The sequence below is a fragment of the Tupaia chinensis genome, unplaced genomic scaffold (genome assembly GCF_000334495.1).
Source record: "Tupaia chinensis unplaced genomic scaffold, TupChi_1.0 Scaffold000235_1, whole genome shotgun sequence".
NCBI classification, from domain to species: domain Eukaryota; kingdom Metazoa; phylum Chordata; class Mammalia; order Scandentia; family Tupaiidae; genus Tupaia; species Tupaia belangeri.
The window spans coordinates 5895483-5919557 of NW_006159713.1; the positions used below are offsets into that span (position 1 = coordinate 5895483).

At 39.6% G+C, this 24075-nt stretch overlaps 1 protein-coding gene across 7 annotated transcripts in view; it reads right to left on the reverse strand.

Moving 5' to 3' along the window:
- The window catches only part of CNOT1 (CCR4-NOT transcription complex subunit 1), a 99252-nt gene that overhangs the window by 55545 nt on the left and 19632 nt on the right, over positions 1–24075 (reverse strand). For 6 of the 7 annotated variants that reach the window (XM_014587807.2, XM_014587805.2, XM_006148467.3 and 3 more), the window contains exons 2-12: positions 16271–16543; positions 12473–12580; positions 11858–11956; positions 11425–11493; positions 11282–11336; positions 10171–10374; positions 8162–8330; positions 5564–5690; positions 5302–5412; positions 3294–3464; positions 850–977 (exon numbers count right to left, since the gene is read on the reverse strand). In XM_014587807.2, coding sequence (XP_014443293.1) covers positions 850–977; positions 3294–3464; positions 5302–5412; positions 5564–5690; positions 8162–8330; positions 10171–10374; positions 11282–11336; positions 11425–11493; positions 11858–11956; positions 12473–12580; positions 16271–16372 — 1343 coding nt within the window. In that variant the 5' untranslated portion in view covers positions 16373–16543. Of the gene's footprint in view, positions 1–849; positions 978–2265; positions 2453–3293; positions 3465–5301; positions 5413–5563; positions 5691–8161; positions 8331–10170; positions 10375–11281; positions 11337–11424; positions 11494–11857; positions 11957–12472; positions 12581–16270; positions 16544–24075 lie in introns of those variants that run through there. The other variant, XM_027771869.1, reaches the window with a different exon arrangement.

The following is a 24075-nucleotide window of genomic DNA, read 5'->3' on the forward strand; positions in this document are numbered from 1 at the left end:
CTGTCTGGCGAGCGCACGCGCCCTATAGCAAAAATCTCTTAAAAAAAAAAAAAAAAAGACATTTTTGAGCCAATTCTGCAAACTTAAATGCAAAAAAAAAAAAAAAGCTAGATTAAGGAACTATAATATATTAAATGTTATGATGACATGTCAGTTCTATAAAATGCAAAGAATTCACTATCTGTTAAAACAAAATGAAGAAATAGTACTATGCAAAATAGCATTAACCAGAAACATAAAGTAATAGTACAAATTCAATGTTGGCAAGCACTAGGAAAGGGAACACCATCAAAAAATTAAAGACAATACTCTGTTCAAATGATAGGAAAGTTTCCAGGGAGAGTACAATGAGAAAAACACATTAAGATTAGAAAGCAGATCCATTTAGGGAATAACTCAGGCCATATTCTCTCACTGTAGCCATGTGTATTTCAACAATGATAGGAGTATTTTCATCAACCTTACCTCACATCCCCCCAAAAAGGAATGATCCAACAAAGAGTTCCAGGAAAAATCTAATTTAGACACTGAGCCAGAGTCTAATTCTTCCTCAGAAATTTCAAACTGAACTCAGGAATAGTACAAACCTCCAACATTTGATAGTTTCAAATTTCTAAGGGTTTTAGATATTACCAAATGGCAGACTATACAGAAACAGAGATGTAACTAGTAAGTACTAAAGGACTAACAAAAAACTATCCTCCAACATCCTCAATTAAACTTAACATAGGCACTCACTAAAAACAGTTTTATTTAAATGTGTTGACTATGTACTTGCTCACTAATAATTTTCTATTTCAAAAAAAGATAACTGATCCTTTTTTTAAAAAAAGGGTAGATGATGTTTACCATGTGGCAATTTCTCGATTGTCATCCTCTGGTGGTGCTTTCAAAATATCAGTGGCAACAGTATGACAGGGATAGTCAGCAAAACAGAAGATCTCTGGGTTTATAAGGGAATGTTGAATAAAGGAGAGCTGCAATAAAAGAAGAAATTTCTTACCACTCCAAATGATTACGAATGCTATAAAAACACAAAACACTTTCATTAGAATAATTTCTATCATAATGTTACAAAAATGACTATTTTTCCCTTTTAAAATCTTAATGGCCCTCTTTCAAGTTTCTGCACTGGGAAGAACTCTCCAGCCATAGTCCCTCACCCCCTGAAAATGTACACCTATTCCAACCTTGTCTCCAACCACTCCTTGGTCAGGAGCACCTCTGAGCTGCTGGGCTGACCAATGTCTGCAGTTACTGAAACAATCAGAGACACTGCAGATGACAGCCTCAGCAGCTTGGGCAGTCGTATGTCCCAATTTCACTTGTCCCTAGTTGCTGCTTCCAAACCAGCACAATTTAAAAGGACACTGACACATCAGCTAAGATCACTGAGGCAGGGGCTGCTGGCTGGGGTGGCTGGCTTTGGGACTGGGACTGGGACTGTGTTTAGAAATCTCATCACTGATTATGCAAAGAATCCTCCTCTGAAGCAATGGCTCTTCTTTACCATTCTGGTCTTTGCCCTCTAAGAGGCCACATAAGATTCTTTTCTCATCCTCTTTGCCATGTGAAGGAGTCATATCCAATTCCCATAGTTTTTTTTGGCTCATGTATCATCTGCCCTGTATGTTTCTTTTCCTATACCTCCCCAGGCAGCCTGGGAAAAGTGGTTGGTTCAAGGTTTGACAGAGGAAAAGAGAAATAAATACTGTATTAATAATTTAAAATCTTATATGGGACCAACCAATGCCATAATGGTTAAGGCAGTTGGATCCCACATGGCCATGTACACGGTTGAACTAGATAGAACTAGTGGCTTGAGAAATGTGCCAGTGTGTGTACATCTGTGCTCAAAATTCTGAAAGCAGGGACGAGATAGAACAGAAGGGATTGTGGTGTACCAGTCCCCATGGGGGCACTTGCTCATTTTCTGTCTCTCACTGTGAGCACATGTGCCCTCTGGTATTTTTCTTTTAAACTTACTTGCCCTTTGAAAACCACAGATAGTTCAGAAAGACATAAGGTACAAGATGATAGTCTTGGAAGCGAAGATTAAAATTTAGGACAACAGCCTGATTATGTGTTATACGTCAATGGAGTTTGATTAGTCCTAAAACTATGTTTATTAACACTTTCACCACTTATGATGGCCTCTCCTTTTCTGAAGTATGTGAAACAAATTCTACTTTAGAAGAACATTTCAATCAATGGATAGATGGCATTTTGTTCCCTTCTACAATTAAATACCATTTACTTACTTACCTGGCCTTCGGCATGTTTCCAAGGTCTATATATGAGGTCTACTGGGAACACTTCCATACCCAAACCCCTCTGAATGCCATAAACCACATTATGAAGTCCTTTACTGTCACGAATTTGAAATCCAGGATGGTCCAGTTCATAAGTTACTTCCTTGAAATTCAAACTCGGGTTCTAAAAAGAGACAAAAGCTTTTAATAAATAAATTCGATCACAATGTTATACCTTCAAACTCAGGACCAGCAGGTGGTGTGGTGGTTAAGGCAATGGACACTTCCACATGGCCAACCTTGGTTTGAGTCCTGGACCTGGTGGCTTGCTTTCTCACTTTCCCTCTCTCTCGCTCTCTGTGGCTCTTTCTGGCCAAATAAAAATAAATGAATGAATAAATAAAATTAAATAATTCTTTAAAAAACAAAATAATGTTATACCTTCAAACTCAAAATAACCTGAATCTTTCAAACATTCTAAAACAGATTTAGAAAGGTTAGTTCCTAACAGTCAAGATAAACAGGCTTATAGAAACATACTTCAACTATTCGATTCATGACAGACGTACACGGTTGAACTAGATAGAACTAGTGGCTTGAGAAATGTGCCAGTGTGTGTACATCTGTGCTCAAAATTCTGAAAGCAGGGACGAGATAGAACAGAAGGGATTGTGGTGTACCAGTCCCCATGGGGGCACTTGCTCATTTTCTGTCTCTCACTGTGAGCACATGTGCCCTCTGGTATTTTTCTTTTAAACTTACTTGCCCTTTGAAAACCACAGATAGTTCAGAAAGACATAAGGTACAAGATGATAGTCTTGGAAGCGAAGATTAAAATTTAGGACAACAGCCTGATTATGTGTTATACGTCAATGGAGTTTGATTAGTCCTAAAACTATGTTTATTAACACTTTCACCACTTATGATGGCCTCTCCTTTTCTGAAGTATGTGAAACAAATTCTACTTTAGAAGAACATTTCAATCAATGGATAGATGGCATTTTGTTCCCTTCTACAATTAAATACCATTTACTTACTTACCTGGCCTTCGGCATGTTTCCAAGGTCTATATATGAGGTCTACTGGGAACACTTCCATACCCAAACCCCTCTGAATGCCATAAACCACATTATGAAGTCCTTTACTGTCACGAATTTGAAATCCAGGATGGTCCAGTTCATAAGTTACTTCCTTGAAATTCAAACTCGGGTTCTAAAAAGAGACAAAAGCTTTTAATAAATAAATTCGATCACAATGTTATACCTTCAAACTCAGGACCAGCAGGTGGTGTGGTGGTTAAGGCAATGGACACTTCCACATGGCCAACCTTGGTTTGAGTCCTGGACCTGGTGGCTTGCTTTCTCACTTTCCCTCTCTCTCGCTCTCTGTGGCTCTTTCTGGCCAAATAAAAATAAATGAATGAATAAATAAAATTAAATAATTCTTTAAAAAACAAAATAATGTTATACCTTCAAACTCAAAATAACCTGAATCTTTCAAACATTCTAAAACAGATTTAGAAAGGTTAGTTCCTAACAGTCAAGATAAACAGGCTTATAGAAACATACTTCAACTATTCGATTCATGACAGACTTAAAGACTAATGTGTAAGCCCTTAAGGTGAACCCTTTCTTCCTCTACTTTTTCCACCTATAGTACCCATCCCAACATGGGCAAATAAATAAAAAACTATTTAGTGCATTCTCTCTTTATTCTATTATCTTGGAACAAAGTAACAAAGATAAATCATTATTTTTTTAAATTATTTTATTTAACTTTATTTACTTCCATTTGACCAGAGAGAGACAGATTGAGAGAGACAAAAAAGTGAGAAAGCAAGCCACCGGGTCTGAGTCTCAAACCGCGGTCAGCCATGTGGGAGTCCAACACCCTTAACCACCATGCCACCTGCTGCCCTGAAAAAGTCATCGTTAATACCTCCCTTAAGTGAGCTAGATTCTTTATGACAAAATGACTGAAAATTCCATTCAAAAGATGTTCTATGAAAAGGTTTTAAAAATGGCCAGCACTACTTAAAGAAACAAAAAGCAAAGGAAACAAGTTTAAAGAAAGTAATTAATAGGGCCAGCTGGTGGCATGGTGATTAAGGTGGCTGAATCCTACACAAACACACAGCTTGAGTCCTGGAACTCAGTATCTGGGAAAAACACTGTACACATGTGTGGCCAAACCTCAGAGAGAATGGAAAAGGAATTGCCGAATGGCCATCCCCTACGGGGGATGATTTCTCACTTTATCCCCCTCCTCTCTCTCTCTGGTGAGTACACACACTCTTTAGCAAACTTGAAAGGAAGGACACAATGGAGGAAGGAGGGAGAAAGGAAGAACATGAAGAGAAAAGTTTATAAAACACCTTGCACAAAATAGTAAGTATGCCTTAGGCTTTGAATGGAAAAAGGAAAACAAGGAAAATGACATAAATTGTATATGTACACCTTGTATTTAAAAAGCTTCAACCAAAGTGCCATGGCCAGTTCAAGTGACTTCTCTTAAGCCATCAAGACTTTCATGCTTACTTGTACATAGTACAAAACATCCGACAATTGTAGAAATCACATTGAAACAAAAAATCTAAATTTATGGACCTAATGGTATCTCTAATTGAACTCTGGTCTCTTGTTACAAAAAAGGTACAGAAAACTACTCTGTGAGGAAAAAAAAAGTTATTGATTCTATTATTCAAGCCCACAACCACCTCTTATTCATCTGTGCATTTTATTAATTAAAGTTCGCTTTCTATGGGGCTACATACTGGTATAATTAAATCAAAAGCTATTGTTACTGGAACCTGGCCAGTGGCGTGGTAGTCAAGACAGCTGGATCCCACATGGCTGACTACATGGTTTGAGTAGTAGACTTGGCAGCTAAAAAAACACATCAGGCATATGTGTATGCATACCCAAAATCCCAAGAGGAGAGTAAAGGAGAAGTAACTGTGGTATGTTCATACCCCTAGGAGGTGCTTTCTCACTCTCTCTGGTAAGCACAAACAGTCTATGGAGGAAAAAAAAGCCTAACATGTACTCACCAGTTCTTTAAGGACATCAATCAAGACTTCGACATTCCATGTGTGTGCCTGTGCCCCATCACTTTTATCTTTTCCATCACTCCATATCCCACTGCCAGGAGCAGAAATACTCTGTGGAAATAAAACTTGAGTTAAACAAATACTACTGCTTGACGTGTTAAGCTCTTGCTGGTAGCACAATAAATCATACTATAAATTAATTAAAAAAAAAAAAAAGGCCAGGATATTAACTCACTTTGTAAAATAGCTGAATTCAACACACCTGTAATGGAATGCCATCTGTTAATCCTGAATGAGTTCGAGCCATCATTCCCAAAACCCTTGCAACTTGAGCAGCTGTCACCTCCCGAACACCAAACTGCATGATTATATTGCGACATTCTTCAATACTGGGAAAAAAATAAATAAAACTTCAGAAAAATGCTACCATCCTCAATTATCATGATTAAGAAAATGTTGGTATTGGGGCCAGTTTGTGGTGTGGTGGATAAGATGGCTAGATACCACATAGCCAACACCAGTTTTAGTCCTGGACCCAGAGGCTTAAAAGACACCCAGGCACATATAAATGTGTGCCCAAAGTTCTGAAAGGGGAATGAAATTATAACATGGTAATCCCCCATGGGGGTTTGCTTTCTCTGTCTGGCGCTCTCTCTCTCTGACAAGAACAAGTGCCCTCTAGCAAACTAAGGGGGAAAAAATACAAAGAAACGCTGATATTTAGCCAATCGTGAAGTGTAGCACTGTGCAAAGGAAGCTCTACCTCACATGCACAGCCAAGAGGAAAAGAGGATTGCACAGTGATCAGGATCCATTGTGGAAGGGGTCCTTCCCTCCTTTTACATGCATGCCCCCTCTGGAACTCAGAAAAAAGAAATGCTGGTATTAAATAAACCTTTGTGTAAAACCCCTAGCTTTACTAATACTGGGAGAATAATGACCTTCATTTCTTGTTACTTTTTCATTTAGGAATTTAAAAATCACATACCAAGAAAATGGCAAAAGTATAAAAAAAAAAAAAAAAAAAAAAAAAAAAAAAAAAAAAAAAAAAAAACGGGAGCCACAAGGAATGATCTTCCAAAAACACATTTAAGGGGACCAGCAGGTAGCATGGTTGTTAAGGTGCTGGACATGCCCACATGGCAGACCATGGTTTGAGTCCCGGACCTAGGGATCTTGCTTTCTCACTTTCCCTCTCTTTTTCGCTTTCTCTCTCTTTGGTCAAATTAAGCCAAACAAATGAATGAATAAGTAAATAAAATTAAATAAATAATTCTTTAAAAAAAAAAAAAAACCCACACATTTAAAGTTATCCTCAGTCTTTAGTATAGCTCAAGTTACTCTTAAGATTTTAACACTTGACTCATGTAGTAACACATGCTAATACATGGTGCTAGAGTTTAATTATTCTGACATAAGTCCTAGCCTATTCTCTTTTCATCTTGAAATTTAATTAAAAACAATATATATGCCAGGCATATATACAACACTCATAAAAAACTCAGATGACATAGTAATTATATTGCTGGACACCCGTGTAGTCAACAGCAGTTCGAGTCCTGGGCAACAGCAGTTCAAGTCCTGGGCCCAGCAAACTTAAAACTCATGCTGGGTGCGTGTGCGTGTATGCCCAAAATCCCTAGAGGAGAATGGAGAAGGGACTGCAGCATGGCCATCTCCCCACCCTAGGAGGACTTTTCTTGCTTTCTGACTCTCTGGCAAGTGCACACAAGTGCACATACCCTATAACAAAAATCTCTCTAAAAACAAACCAACAAAAAGAAAAACACAAAACCAAAACTATTTCGAACAAAAGAGGGAATATGGTTTCTGTGAGGGTTTTTACATTTCGAGTTACATTTAAAGTCAAAGCAGAGCCGGTTCCGTGGAAGACTGGTAAGAAAGGCTGACCACAATTAAAGTCCTAAACCCAGTGGCTTGAAAAACATGCCAAGAGCATGTTCATATATGCCCCAAATCCTGACAGGACAGAAAAATGATGAAGGAGGGATTACAGTGTGACTAGAGAACATTGTGGGGTGTTTTCGCCCTCTTCACTCCCTACCCCTTCCCCCATCTCTTTGTCTCTCTCTAGGAAGTACACACAAGGCCTGGCAAAAATTAAAAACAAAAAGTTGGGCCAGATTGCAGCTTGGTAGTTAAAGCAGCCAGATCTCACATGGCCGACTGCACGGTTAATGCTAGACGCTTAAGAAAATCCCAAAAGGAGGGAAGAGATGGAGAAGGAATTGCTGCATGACTATTCCTCATGGAGGGTCATTTCTTGCTTTCCCTCTCTCTCTCCAGAAAGCACTCATGCCAAAAAGTCAAAGCGAAGCACAACAATGTCTTTAATGATTTATTCTCAGAAAAAAATTAGTAATCTACAACATTATTGTCACTAAGCACAGAGAAAAACTATTTCCTTTGGTGCCCTTGACAGATGAGAAAAGCATGACAGTAGTATGTTATAAAAGCAGAACAAGAAGGTGGGAGGAGATGAAGATGTGCTGAGGAAATTGAGGGTGGTATAAATAAGATTAGACCCAATAAATATAAAGTGATACATGTTCTCAATGTTATCTTTCTTACAAAAGCTAAAATATGACTATACTGGCAACTAGATTAGGAACCTCTGAATCCTAAATCTGAAAAACAGGCGAGCCACAAGGAGACAGAAATTTAACCCTGAGGAATTTTACAGGTGACACCAAACACTAATGTGTAGAACAACGCAATTAAAAAATAAAAAATCTTGAGAACTAAAGATTACGACTTCAATGAATTGTAGGAACTTTTAAAGAACTACATCACGTTTGTTGTAAGAATAATCAGAAGTTTAGTATGTCTTACTACCAACCTTGCACAAAAGCCATAGCCTACTTCTTGCATGAAATCAGCCAAAGAGCTCTCCATCATGGTTTTAGCAACCCCTCCAGAATCAGGCAGGATCCTGTCCATTAGAATGTCCCGTTTTTCAGGGTATAGAAGTGGTGCAAGCACCACAGGACAGCGTTCTTGGGGAAAATCTGAGGGAGGAAAAAGATTACACTGATATACTGATTAAAAACAAGCAATCTTTTATTTTCTCCAAAATCCCTTCCTACCTGATTTTTCTAACAAGCAACATTTAAATTCAAAGCTAAATTCAAATGTAACCCACTAGCTTTGATTATAATGTCAACATTAATTACCAACATTTACATCATTATATATCATAAGGATTGCTCAAGTATATTTTAACTTTTCACATTGGGATTCTATTATCCATTGATCAATTCATATCCTAAGTACTACTTCAAATTTACAGTAAGACTATCAATTCCTGCATGAAGAAAGATTAGAAACACTTAGAATAGCAGAGTCCATTTCGCCAACACATGGTAAGCTTTCCATCATTGACCAAATTTATACAGTTTTAAGATTAAAGTATATAAACATTAGGAAGTAAACATAACAACAATGAAAACATGTTAGTTCACAATCATGGGTCTATTTTTTAATTTGCTACAAGGTGTATGCACTCACCGAAGAGGACAGAAAGACAAAAAGAGGGAAATGGAGAAAGCCCACCCTTGGTACAGGGCTGGGGAGATAATCATACTACAATCCCGCCTCCTCCATTCTACACTCAGAATTTTGGCCATGCAAGTGCCTGGTGTGTTTTTTAAGTCAGTGGGTTTAGAACTCTAACCACACTGTCAGCCATGTTATATCCAGCTTCCTTAATCACCACACCATTAGCTGACCTGTACAAATTTGTTTTAAAGAGTATGTATCCCTCTTGGGTCTAGGAGATGCCGTAATGGTTACAACATTGGACTCCTATGTAGTCGAATGCAGTTTGAGTTCTGGACCAGGCGGCTAAAGATTCATGCCAGGCATATGTGCACCCATGCCCAAAAATCCCAAGAGGAAAAGGGATGCGGTGTGGCTATCCCACCAGGGAGGTGATTTCTCACTTTCTGTCTGTTTCTGTTTCTCCTGTGAGTGTACACACCTGTACAGCAAAAAAGGAAGGGGAAAAAAACACTCTCCAAAAAAAAGAAAAAGAAAAAGAAAAAGAAAAACAAAACAGTATGTACCTCTCTAAAACAAGTGTCACAGGCAGGAAAAACTAGCAACCATAGAACTAGGATTTATTTTAGCATTACAATACCAAGAGCCAAAGAGGAAAATTGGGTTTGTGAAAGGGTCAGCCTCTTGACAAGTAAGGAAGCAGGACCATAAATGGCCAATCACATATTTGAGACCTAGACTTGGGAGGCTTGAGAAATAAACCAAGTACATGTAAATTCATGCCCAAGTCCCTACAGGGTGGAAAAATGGAGAAGGGATTATAGCCATGACCCCACACTATTAGGGAGTACTTTCTCCTTCTCCTCCTTTCTCTTTCTCTAGCAAGGGCATGTACCACATAGCAAAAAAAAAAAATAATAAAAAAAAAAAGTCGGTATGAAAACTGATCATACCAAGAATTTTCTTAATGAAAACTGATCAGTAACTGGAACCAGCAGATGGCGTAATGGTTATGTCGCTGGACTCCCATATGTCCGACAGTTCGAGTCCCAGACCTGGTGGCTTAAAAGTCAAGCCAGGAGCATGTGTGTGCCCAAAATCCTGAGAAGAGAAAAAGTCTCATCTATAGTTGTATTTATATAACAAAATTACTGGTAGTTATATTAATGTTGCACATTTCCTTTAATGAAGTTTTATCACATTCATATTTTACATTATAAAATAGTGTTTTCCTTAGACAACTACCAACACCAGGTACAGGTGAGTAAACCACCATCTTCATTTATACTCAAAGCTCTTGTCCTGTGTTTGTGATCATCCCAAGGACGTTGTTCTATAGGTCCCCCTTACCTCTGCGCAGTGTCTTAAGAAAAGCGTCTATCTGTTCCTGTCCAACTCCAAAGGCTCCCTTCTGCCCAAAGAGGAGATGGGAGAGGAGGAGGTGTAGGACCTCTATTGCTATATCTTGGAAGCCACCTTCTTGATTTCCACTGACGTCTGCGTCAATGTAAGAACGCAGAAGATCTGGAAGCTTCTGTTTGATAAACTGAGCAGCTAGAAAGTCAGGTAAGGCAAAAGCCACAAGTTACATACAATGGGTACAAAAAAGTCACATACCATCAAATATAAATATCACCCTTCTTTTTTTTTTTTTTTTTTTTTTAACAAAAAAAAAAAATCCCCTTCTTTTTTTTTTTTTTTTTTTTTTTTACTTAACAAAAAGTTTATTATGGAAATGTACATGACCTGATTTTTACATCATAGTAAAAACAGGCCTGTTGACAAGGGGACATGGGTTTTTCTGTTGAACAGCCATTATTTATACTCGTTCCAAGGCTTCTAACATGATGATACTATTTCCTCGTATTACCACCATTCCAATATTGTTCTGTTGCCCACTAGTTGCCATCTCCACACATTCATCTATCACAAGATTCATAAATGGATCAAATCCCCGCAATATTCCTTGGACATGTCTGCCACCATTTAATTTTAATGATAACTTCTTGTCCATAAATTTTTTCAATTCGGGAGGGTGAGCTTTGCTCATGGTACCAACTCGGCGGGCTCAGGGATCAATATCACCCTTCTTGTTAACCAACTCAACTCTTTACCTCTAACAATTCTCATGGTTCTAGCTGGTAAATACAGAGAACTACTGGAGTTAGCTGGGGCTGAGAGTCAAATGAAGAGGTGTCCTAAGAGTAGTTTTAGTTTTAAAGAACTACAATTATATACATTATGTAACAACATAACCAGATACTACTACAAAACTATACACCTAAAAATGTTTATGAGTATATTTTACTTTTTTTTTTTTTTTTACCATAGGCAAATTATGAAGAAAAATTACTCATTTTGACTCTCTTAAATTCAAAACTTGGAGTCTTGAAATTAAAAAACCAATGGATTTTTAAGAATCTCATTTCACTACAAGATTTTTAGGGGAAAAGTAACTTACCAAAACCTCTGAGATCTGAGCTAGAAGAATTCAACAGGGCAAGGCCAAAAATTACCTGAAACAAGAAAGGTTACAGATTGACCAAACAGTGAAACTGTTTTTTGTTTTAATCGTGCCTATGAATCCTTTCTTAAATCACTTACCTCTTGTACTTTGCTTAACTTGAGAACTTTACTCAGCTGGGCAAATAAGTGGGGTGCAGGCTTTAAACTCTGAAACAAACCACATTTGATTTTAGAACAAGGAGTTCATTTTGAAAAGTTTTTAAAACCATCAGTTTACCCACATGGTACACTAGGTAAGGGTTAACATAATTTTTGTAATGCTGTTGGAAATGATACACCATAGCCTAGAACTGTAGACTGATAAGCTAAGCCTTCATATAATCAGGTTTTAGTAAATTTCTCTTTATCATCAAATAAACTGCCTTGAATTTTTATTGGTATCTACAAAAAACAAAGTACTTAAAATTCAAAAAATTAAGACATACATAACATTATGAAATCGAGGCTTAAGGCCTTTTTAGAAAGCCCAATAAGTCATATTCTTGGAACTACTAAAGAATACAATACCAACCTTCTGATAGTGCAATGGATTATCAATGGCATAGGACAGCGTCGAGATAAAATTTGGCTTTGTAATCAGCGACGCACACTCCTGAATCAGAAACTGAGTCTTGGAAAATAAAAAGTAAATTTTCATTAGCACTAATCATTATTTCACATAAACAGAAGCAAAGGTTCTCAGAACATTTAAAGTGTGCTCTAATACTGTAAACTGCTTATAGATGCCAAAATTGGCTATTTAAAAATCCTATTAAATTATTTAAAGTCTATTAGCAACAAATGCTAAAGCAAAACTTCCATAAATAGAGTCCATTGACAAGATTACGTTAAGAAATAATACATGACAAACTGTTAACGAACTTGAGAAACCAAGACATTAGATTCCATTTCTGCCTTACTGATTTATCAAGCAGGACACAAAACTTCCTTTAAGCAGATCTGATTTCCAGATCTCTAAGTCTGAATTAAGCAGATACAATGGTCTGCAGTCAGGCAAGAAAAGGGAAAAGGCAGTGAACAACATGTCTGGATGCTATCTATAATTTTCTACATACTCTGTGCCCCAAATGCAATTTATGGAACACTTAAAGCTAAGTGGACACAAACTCTGTTGAGCCCCATATACCTGATGGAAATCTTTGCCACTGCTTTTACCATCGCCACTGAAATCCACATGCGAAAATAGGCAGCGTAATAAATGCCTGTCTGCCTCAGGACCGTGCCGATTCACAATCTAAAAAAAATTAAAATGTTCCGTTTAAATGAGGATTTTTTTTTTTTTTTAACAAATCAGTAAAGAAGGGTTAAGAAACAATTAGCTCCTGGAGCAAAACCCCCAGTTACATTAATTGTTTTAGAGTAAGAATGATAATAACAACAGATATTTAAATGTTTTCTATAATCACTGATAGGAAAGGACAGAAGAAGAAAAATTACTAGTAATTAGCCCAGGTATCTTTACTTTGGTCAACATCTACAGCAAAAACACTAAGTATTGGGACCAGCAAATGGCGTAATGATTATGTTGCTTGACTCCCACATAGTCGACCACGGTTTGAGTTCTGGACCTTGCAGCTTGAACCTCATGCTAGGCACCTGTGCGTGGGTGCTCAAAATCCCGAGAAGAGACTAGAAGAGAAGGGACTGCAGCCTGGCCATCCCCCCAGGGGGTGATTTCTTGAAGTCTCTGTCTTTCTCTGTCTCTCTGGCAAGCAAATGCATCCTACAGCAAAAATATTTCTCTCAAAAAAAAAAAATTAAAACATACAAAAAACCCCACTAAGTATTGTATATTAGGCAATATGTAATAGGAATATAAAGGTTCTCCCCCCCCAAATACCATAGGACACATGTGTTCACTGGCAACAGAGAAAACAGAAAGCAAGAAATCACCTCCCCCAGTGGGGATGGTCATACAGCAATCCCTTCTCCTCCAATCTCCTTTCAAGATCTAGGGCTCCAGTTTTAAGGCGCCAGGTCCAGGACTCCAAGGGAATCCAGCAATGTAACCATTACGCCATCTGCTGGTCCCTTAAATAACTTTTAAGGCAACAATGTTATATAACACAAATAATCTCTAATATAACTGTGACATTTTACAAACAGCCTACATGGTACAGCCCTAAATAATACTTCCACCACTTATAGCCTGACTTCAGTGTTAGACGTTGCCCTTAAGTTCCAACGATTTCTTGCTACTCCTAAAATATACCAGTGTAGAATTAGTAATTCTAGCCATACGAAAAGTGTACATTAGATAAGCACCAGAAAGTGCTAAGATAAAGTAATATAAATCTGGCCTAATAGTTTTTCATTCTGAATACTACTATGGATGCAGAGTAAAGTAAAAATTTGTGGGTTATGGCTCCCTTAATCATTAGGACACAGAAGTAGCCCGAAATAATTCTAGTAATTAAGATTCTCCATTAGGAGCAGAGCAGAAGAGCTGAACAAACTCCAATTTTCTAGGGAACTATCCTAAAAAAAAAGTGTAAACATATGTGCAAAACTACTTTTTACGTGAATAACAAAAACAGAAAAACATTTCTAACAACCTAAATGTTGGTCCACTATTAAGTATTATTAGCTATCGATACAATGGCTTATATGCAATTATAAAATGACATAAAAATTCTTTGGCTATGAATAAAGAATGATTTCCAGGCCAGCCAGTGGTGTGGAGGTTAAGACCCTGGATCCTGCACATGACCAACTACGTGGGTTGAGTTTCAGAACCAGTGGCATGAAAAGCATGCTAGGTGTACGCTCATTCATCATTTTTTTTTTAGAGGTTTTCGCTATAGGGCGTGTGCGCTCGCCAGACGGAGAGACATAGAGATAGAAAGCGAGAAATCACCCCCCAGGGAGGATGGCCACCCGCAATCCCTTCTCCTCCATTCTCCTCTTGGGATCTTGGGCACGCACACACGCCCAGCGTGAGTTTTAAGCCACCGAGTCCAGGACGTGAACCGCGGTTGACTATGTGGGAGTCCAGCAACATAGCCATTACGCTAACTGCTGGCTCCCGACGCTCATTCATCTTGAGGGGTAATTTCTCACTTTCTCTCTCTAATAAACACATGAGCCTCACAGCAAGAATTAAAAAAAAAGTTTTTGGGTTTTTTTTTTGAGAGGTTTTTGCTATAGGGCATGTGCGCTCACCAGAGAGAAAGAGAGAGCCAGAAAGCGAGAAATCACCCCCCAGGGAGGATGGCCACCCGCAATCCCTTCTCCTCCATTCTCCTCTTGGGATCATGGGCACACATGCACACACACCCGGCGTGAGTTTAAGCCACCAAGTCTGGGACTCAAACCGCAGTCGACTACCACGTATGTGTGTATATATGTTCAAGACCCCAAGAAGAGAATGGAGAAGGGACTGTGGCATAGTTATCCTTCCCGCTGAATATGTTCTCATTCCCTCCCCTCCTCCTTGGCAAGTGCACATGCCCTGAAGCAAACTAAAAAAAAAAAAAAAAAAAAAAAAAAAAAATCAATAAAATGCTTTCTACATGTGATAATAGCAATTTTAAAGGACTAGGCACCAAAGGATCTGAATATAGACAGTTTCCAAAGATATACAAATAAGTACATGAAACCATGCTCAACCTCATCAAGTATAAATAAAAACCACGATGAGATTAATATCAAACCCACTAGGATGCATAAAAGCAAAAAAGGGGGAGATGAGAATAATGAGTGTTAATAAGGATGAGGAATAATTAGAATCCTCATATACTGCTGCTAGGAAAAGAAAAAAAAATGAGGCCGTGCTTTGGAAAATGGTCTAGCACTATGACTGAAAATTCCATTCCTATGAATATACTCAAGTGAACTGAAAACAAAACATCCATACAAAATCCAGTCAATCAATAATAATATTATTCACATTACCAAAAAAGTACAAACTTAAATATCCAACAACTGATAAACAAAATGTGACATATCCATACACTGGGATATTATTCAGACGTAAAATGAAATATTGATACAAGCTACAAGAATAGACCTTAAAAACACATTAAAGAAGATATAAACAAAAAGTCAGATGTGGTATGATTTTATTTAGTTAAAATGTTCAGAATAGGCAAATCCATACAAGCAGAAAGTAGGTCTAGTGGCAGCCATGGGGTAGAGGAAAGAGGAAATGGAAGATATGACTGCTAATAAACACAGGTGTTTTTTTTTTTTTTGGAGAGGTTTTTGCTATAGGGCGCGTGCCCTCGCCAGACAGACCGAGGGAGACAGAAAGCAAAAATCACCCCCCAGTGGGGATGGCCATGCCGCAATCCCTTCTCCTCTCGGGATCTTGGGCACGCACGCATACGCACCCGGCGTGAGTTTTAAGCCACCGGGTCTGGGACGCGAACCGCGGTCAACTACGTGGGAGTCCAGTGACATAGCCATTACGCTAACTGCTGGTCCCAACACAGTTGTTTCTTTTTAGAGAGATTAAAATGTTCTAGAAGTACAAAATAGTGATGATTATATATTTAAATTTTTTTTATCATTTGTGAATTATACCTCTGTAAGTAAAAGAGAGCCAGCTGATAGTGCAGTGGTTAAGGCAGCTGGATCCCACCTGGCCGGATGCATGGTTCAAGTACCAATGGCTTAAAAAATATGTCAAGTTCATGTGCAAGGGCATGTAGGCTCAAATCCCAAGAACAATAAAGACTGCAGCGTGGCCATGCCCCTTAGGGAGTGATATCTCTGTCTTCAGTGAACACACACATTCTATAGCAAACTAAAATTAAATAAATAACAAGATTATACTATGTAGCCTAAGCGTACAGTAAGCCATACCATCTATGTTTGTCTCAGTATACTCTATGATGTTTGCACAATGAAGAAGTCATATAAAACCTATCTCCATTATTAACCAACACCATTACTGTACTTGTTTTCTGAAGAGTTTACTTACATGCTGTATTTCCTGCTGGCTGGCTCGGTAGTTTTTCTTGGTTAAATTGTCCACCAGGTAGCTGATTTGAGACAAGGCCAGCGAGAGCGAGTCAAGATTCATTGCTGGTTGGGGCGGAAGCAGGCGGCCGAGCCCGGCGCAAAATCACCATTATTCCCCTTTAGTCACCTCAGAGGCAGGTTAATGCTTTCTTTATAATTAGGCTATATCGGTTATCTGTACAATGTCTTCAGTTCTTTACCAGAGGTCTTACTCTGTTATGAAACATGGCACCTGTATAAAAAAAAGAAGAATTCATATTTTAGATAAAGGAAAAATAAATTACGTTAAATAGGGGACCAGTGGGTGCATGGTGGTTAAGGAACTGGATACTCCCACATAGCTGAACACGGTTCAAGTCCTGGACTTGGTGGTTTGCTTTCTGACTTTCCCTCTTTCTCTCTGTGTGTCTGTCTCTCTGGTCAAGTTAAAATAAATGAATGAATAAATAAAAATTAAATACATCTTAAAAAAGAAATTATGCTAAATAAAAATCATCTCTTTTTTTTTTAAAGAAATTATTTTATTTAACCTTATTTATTTATTTTAATCTGGCAAGAGAGGAACAGAGTGAGAGAGAAGAGAGAAAGAGAAAGTGAGAAAGCAAGCCACCAGGTCCAGGATTTGAACCACGGTAAGCCATGTGGGCATCCAGCTTCCTTAACTAGCACACCACTTGCCATCCCCCAAAATCATCTCTTTGAATACCTAAAACAGTATATTGAAATTTTCTTTTGGGGCCGGCAGGTAGTATGGTGGTTGAGGCACTGAACTCCCACATGACTGACCATGGTTCAAGTCCTGGACCTGGCAGCTTACTTTCTCACTTGCCCTCTCTATGTGTGTCTCTCTCTGGTCAAATTAAAATAAATGAACAAATAAATAAAATTAAATACATCATTCTTTAAATAATAATAATAATAATTTTTCTTAAAAATTGAGAGAAATTGGGAACAGCAGGTAGCGTGGTGGTTAAGATGCTGGATGTACCCACATGGCTCACTAAGGTTCAAGTCCTAGATTTGGCAGCTTGCTTTCTCGCTTTCCTTCTTTCTCTGTGTCTCTGGTCAAACTAAAAATAAATAAATGAATAAATAAAACTAAATAAGTAATTTTTAAAAATTGCACCATATGGCCAACTGTGCAATTTGAATCCTGGGCCCAGCAGCTTGAGAACACACTAAACACATGTGTGTGAGTGTCCAAAATCTCAAGAGGAGAGGGACTAGCAGTTGAGTTGGTGTAATGGCTATGTCACTGGACTCCCATGTAGTCGACTGCGGTTCGAGTCCCGGACCCAGTGGCCTAAACTCACACCGGGCACGTGTATGTGCATGCCCAGGATCCCGAAAGGAGAATGGAGGAGAAGGGATTGCAGCGTGGCCATCCCCCGGGGCGGTGATTTCTTGCTTTCTGTCTGTCTGTTTCTCTGGAGAGCCCACATGTGCTATAGCAAAAACCTCACCACCACCCCCCCAAAAAGACAGACAAAAGCAAAATCTCAAGAGGAGAATAAAGAAGAGATTATGATATGGTCATTCCCCCCAGTGGCAAGGGTGATTTCTTCTCTCTGCCATCCCCCCCAGTACACAAAACCCTACAGCAAAAACTAAAATAAACAAATTAACTAAATCAAAATAAAATAAAAACAAATAAATAAAATGGGGCCAGCAGGTGGCATGGTGGTTGGGGTGCTGAACTCCCACATGGCTAACTGTGGTTAAAGTCCTGGACCTGGAGGCTTGCTTTCTCACTTTCCCTCTCTCTGTTCATTTCTGTCAAATTAAAATAAATAAATAGATAGGTAGACAGATAGATAAATTGTAAGGTATGAGGTGGTGTGTACTGTACAGTCTCAAATGTGAAGAATAAAAATGTCAGGCCAGCCAGTGGTAAAATAGCTGGATGCCCTATGACTAAATGTACAATTCAAGTCCCAGATCCAGTGGCTTGAAAAACATGTCAGGCACATGTGCATGCATGCCCAAAATCCTAGAGGGAGAGAGGGAAAGGAGATGGAAGAAAATGAATTGTGGTATGACCAACCTCCATGAGACTACCTTCTTACTTTCTTCAGTGAGTGCATGTACCCTCTGAAAAACTGAAAATAAAACAATAAACATGTTTCACCCACTGTTGATATAAGATGCCAAGTTTTGGGACCAGCAAATGGTGTAATGGTTACACTGCTGGACTCCAATGCAGTCAACTGCGGTTCAAGTCCCGGACCTGGTGTTTTAAAACTCATGCCAGGCACATGGGCATGTGCCAATATCCTGAGAAGAGAATGGAGAAGGGATTGTGGCATGGCCATTCACACCCCGCCCAGGGGGTGCTATTTCTCGCTTTCTGTCTCTCTGGTTAGTGTACATGCCCTATAGCAAAAACATCTCTTTAAAAAAAAAAAAAGTTGCCAAGTTTCAAAATTAGATAAACAGCATTAATCCAATTAGAGCCACATGAGAAAGGTCCTGAGTTCACGTCCCCAAATTGTGTGCATACCCATGAACAAGGCTGGCCAGGACTAGAAGGTAGATCATGGCATCATAGGGACCCTGTGGGGGTGCCTATCTCAGTTTCTCCACCAGTATCTGCCTGTGTGGCTCACTCTCTTGAAAGAAAATAAATAACTTAATGTTTTAAAAAGCCATAAAAATAGGAATCAGATGGCCTAGTAGTTAAGGTGCTAGACTCCCTCATACATAGCACATGGCCTACCACAATTAGGGTCCTAGACCTGACAGCTTGAAAATCATGCCAGGCAGATGTGTACGTGCCTAAAATCTGAGGAGGCAAATGGAGAAGGGACTGAAGTGTGGTCATCATCCTTGAAGGATGATTTCTTAACTTTCCCTTTCACTGTCTCTCTTTCTCTCTCCAGCGAGTACATGTACCCTATGGCAAAAACACTGGGAGAGGGGTCAACAGAAGGTGTAATGGTTAGGTCACTGCACTCCCATGTAGTCAACCACAACCTGAGTCCCAAAACCAGTGGCTTAAACCTCATGCTGGGTGCATGTGTGTGTGTGCCCAAGATGCCAAGAGAAGAGTAGAGAAGGAACGGTAGCATGGCCAACCCTCTGGGAGCTGATTTCCTGTTTTCTGTCTTTCTCTGTCTCTAGCAAGTGCACGTGCCCTACAGCAAGAATCTCTCTAATAAACAACTTTGGAGGGGTAAAACAAAAATAAAATAGAAAATCAGATAAGGTAAGTATAAAAAGAAAATAATCCCTCAAAATGCATTATTCTTGTGAGAAAACTTTTTTTTTGCTATAGGGCACATGCGCTCGCCAGACAAGACAGAGGGAAAGTGAGAAATCACCCCCCAGGGGTGATGGCCACACCGCAATCCCATTCTCTCAGAATCTTGGGCACGCACGCACATGTGCCTGGCGTGAGTTTAAGCCACAGGGTCCGGGACGTGAACCGCGGTCGACTATGTGGGAGTCCAGCGACACAGCCATTACACTAACTGCTGGTCCCGTGAGAAAACTTTTTTAACAGTTGAGATTTCTACTTTACCAATTACAGAATGGTAACTTCTTTCCTTTTTTTAAGTTGACAGATGGGGGGCTAGCCCATGGCCTGGTCTTTAAGGCAGCTGGACTCCACATGGCCAATCCTGTAGTTTGAGTCCCAGATCTGGCAGCATGAAAAACACATCAAACACATGTGCATGCATGCCCCAAATCCTGACAGAATGGAGAGAGACAAGAGACTGGAGCAACAGACATGCCCAATGATGGGTGCTTTCTTAATTTCCTTCTCTCTCTCTCCAGCAAGCACAAATGCCCTAAGCCAGAAAAAAGGAAGGAAGCAAACAAGGGAGGGAGGGAGAGAGGAGGGAGAAAGAAAGGAAGAAAAAAAAAAAAAAAAAAAGAGGGTGTGTGCGCTCATCAGAGAGAGATGGAAAAATAGAGAGGGAGAAAGCACACCCCAATAGGGGCAAGTCCAAGTTATAGTCTGTTCTCCTCTCTCCAACCTGTCAAGCTTTTGAGGGCACAGACGTCCACCATGTTTTCAAGCTGCCTGGGTCAGGATTCAAACTATGGTCAGCTAGGAGGGATGTGGCTCCTTTAATTATAAGAACACAGGGCCTGTTCTCAAAATGATAATTTTTAATACATAAATTAAAATTAGGGTTCTTGGGGGCTGGCAAGTGGCATGGTGGTTAAGGGCGCTGGACTCCCACATGGCCGACCATGGTTCAAGTCTCAGACCTGGTGGCTTGCTTTCTCACTTCCTCTCTCTCTCTCTCTCTCTCTCTGTCTCTCTCTGATCAAACTGGAAAATAACAATGATAATAATAAATAAAGTTAAATAAAATAATTCTTAAAAAAAAAATTAGAGTTCTTGGACAAGTTACCTCACAATTTCAGTCTGTCCACACTATCTAAAACCTGTATTTATGCTTCAGAATCAGATTTTTTTTTAAGTGATTCTTGCTATAGGGCCAGAGCGATAGACAAGAGACAGCGGGGATGGCCAAAATGCAATCTCTTCTATCGAGATTTTGTGCACGTATGCCCATGCACCTGGCATGAGTTTTAAGTCACCAGATCTGGAACCACAGTCAGCCATGGGAGAGTCCAGCGACATAACCATTACGTCACTTGCTTATCCCAGAATCAGACTTGGTTTTAGAGTTATACCTTAGCAAGTATGTTTTAGGTATTTGAATGGCTGCTTAAAAGGCCAAGGTTTCCAGGAGCCAAATTCCTTTTTAGTGTTTTAACTGTTTACTAGAAGAATTTAGAAAGAATTCCATCTGTACAACTAAAATGACAGGATGATTATCAGTTTAACCCAAACCACCTGTTCAGTCCGGGGAACTAGTCTGTTCAAAAACAGAAAAAAACAGCCAATCCCATAGTGAAATGGTTAAGGGCTGTGAATGGAGAACCAGATCCCACATGGTTGACAGCAGTTAAGTCTTGGTCCCAGGGACTTCAAAAACATGCTGGGCATGTATGGATGCCTCAATACTAGCAAGACGGAGAAATGGAGCAAAAAAGGATTGCAGCATGGTCATGCCCCATTGAGGAGGGCTTTCTCTCTTTTTCTGGCAAGTGTACCTACCTTCTGGCAAAAAGAAGAAAAAAGGAAAAGACAAACATACCCCCAAAATCATCTTTTTAAAAATTTCGCCAAGTTCTACTGAAAAATGGAATCTCTGAATCTTATCCACAACCTCATGTTCTAAATTCTGGTCATAATTTTCTTACAATCAGAACTTACCATGTCTGGTGTATTAAATTCATGAAGATTAAATTACCTTAGAAAAGGAAAGTAAATTATTATAATCTTTTTTTTTTTTTTTTTGCTATAGAGTGCGTGTGCTCGGCCGACAGACAGAGAGACAGAAAGCTAAAAATCACCCCCCAGGGGGGATGGCCGCGCTGCAATCCCCTCTCCTCCATTCTCCTCTTGGGATCTTGGGCATGTACGCACACGTGCCCAGCGTTGAGTTTAAGCCTCCGGGTCCAGGACTCAAACCACGGTCGACTACGATGGAGTCCAGTGACATAGCCATTACACTAACTGATGGTCCCAGTAAATTATTATAATCTTTAAAGGTTTCTTTCCCTTTTTTTAAGTCCTCCCCCCGCCACAGGGCACATGTTCTAGGTGGAGAAAGGGGGAAGAGAAAGAGAGAGAGGGAGTAGAGAAAGAGAGAAATCACTCCCCCCCCCCCAAGGGGGATGGCCATGTTACAATCTCTTGTCGTTCTCCAGTCTCATCCCCGGATTTTGGGCATGCACACATATGCACTGGCTTGATCTTCAAGCCACCAAGCCTGGGACTTGAACCAGTCAGTCATAGGGGAGTCCAGTGCCTTAACCACTGTACCTCCTACTGCCCCCTTTGAACAGTTTCTAAATTAAGTAAAAGACTATATATTGTCTTATAAATGCAAAAGCACTGGTTCCCCTGATGCTGTACTGCCACATTCCTCTGAAAAAAGAAGGGGCCAGCCTGGAGTTCAGCAGTTAAGCACTGTGCTGAGGGAGCTGGATCCTACATGGCCTATTATGATTCAACTCCCAGACCCAGCACCTTCAAAGCATCCCAGGCACATTCCATGTACCCAGGATCCTGAAGGGATAGAGAAATGGGAAACAAAAAAAGAATCAGGGTATGATCAGTCCATTTAAGGGGAATGCTCTGTCTCTCCTTCCCACTTGCACCTTCTTACTCACCTCTCCCACATACATACATGTAAGAATAGGAAAGGCTTGGAAATATATCCACATACTTTTTTCCTCATTTTACAGTAATAAGTTAAACACAAATCATGCTTATATCCATTAGATGTAACCAAACCTACCAGTTACAGATTCTTTTAAATAATTATTTTATTTAACTTTACTTATTTAATTTTGACCAGAGAGTGAGTGAGACAGAGAAAGTGAGAAAGCAAGCCACCTGGTCTGGGACCGGAACCGCGGTCAGCCATGTGGGAGTAAAACAGATTTATCCACCTGCTGGGTCCCCTTCTGCTTTTTTTTAAAAAAGAGAGATTTTGTTATAGGGCGCACATGCTCACCAGAGACAGAAAGCAACAAATCACTCTTGGGGTGGGGGGAGGATGGCCATGCTGCAATCCCTTCTCCATTTCCTCTTGGGATTTTGGACACACATTCACATGTGCCCAGCATGAGTTTCAGCCAAGTTTGGAACTCCATCTGCAGTCAACTACTTGGGAGTTCAGCAACCTAACTATTCGGCCATCTGCTGGTCCTACCAGCTATAAATTCTTAGAGCTAAGTATAATAGTTTCTTTCATGTTATCATGATAGTACATCATGTATCATACTAGCAAAACCTCAAATTTGAGAAATACCCCATAATGAGTAGAGTATGGGCAATCAGGACTTAACAGACTAGAAACAATAATGTAAACTGGTAAAACCTTTCTTGAAATTCAAATTGGTAATACTATAAAAGTGCTTCTTGTACTTCCCTTTACATTATAATTCAACTCTTAGGACTGATCATTCCAGATATACTACATCAAGAACTCAAAAGAAATTGGGAACCAGCAGTTAGTGTAATGGCTATGTCTCTGGACTCCCACGTAGTCGACCACGGTTCGCGACCCGGACCCGGTGGCTTAAAACTCACGCCGGGCACATGTGTGCCCAAGATCCTGAGACGAGAAGGGAGGAGAAGGGATTGCAGCGTGACCATCCCCTCTGGGGGGTGATTTCTCACTTTCTGTCTCTATGTCTCTGTCTGTCTGGCGAGCGCACGTACCCTATAGCGAACCCCCCCCCCAAAAAAAGATAAATAAAATAAAAATTAAAAAAAAAAGAAATTTAAGCAGGTTTCACTGAAGTATTAACATCAGAGAAAAAAAGATAACAGCTTAAATAAGTTAAACAGAGAAGGGACTGCAGTATGACAATGCCTTATTGTGGGATGCTTTATTTCAGCCTAGCATGTGTCTTCTAGCAATTAAAAAAAAAAAAAAAAGGCCAGTGGTTAAGGGAGCCAGATCCCCCAATGACGATCACAGGGTGAAAACCCTGGCCACAACTGATAATTAAATTTCAGTAAAAATATAAGCCAAAAACCGCAAGAAAAAATGAATATAGCTCTATACATATTCCAAAAGTTTCCTTTTTTAAATAAAATTATTTCACTTAACTTTATTTTTAAGTTGATCAGAGATGGACAGAGCAAGCGCGAGACGAAGGAAGAAAATGAAAAAGCAAGTCACCAGGTCCAGGACTCAAGTCGTGGTCGGTCATGTGGGAGTCCAG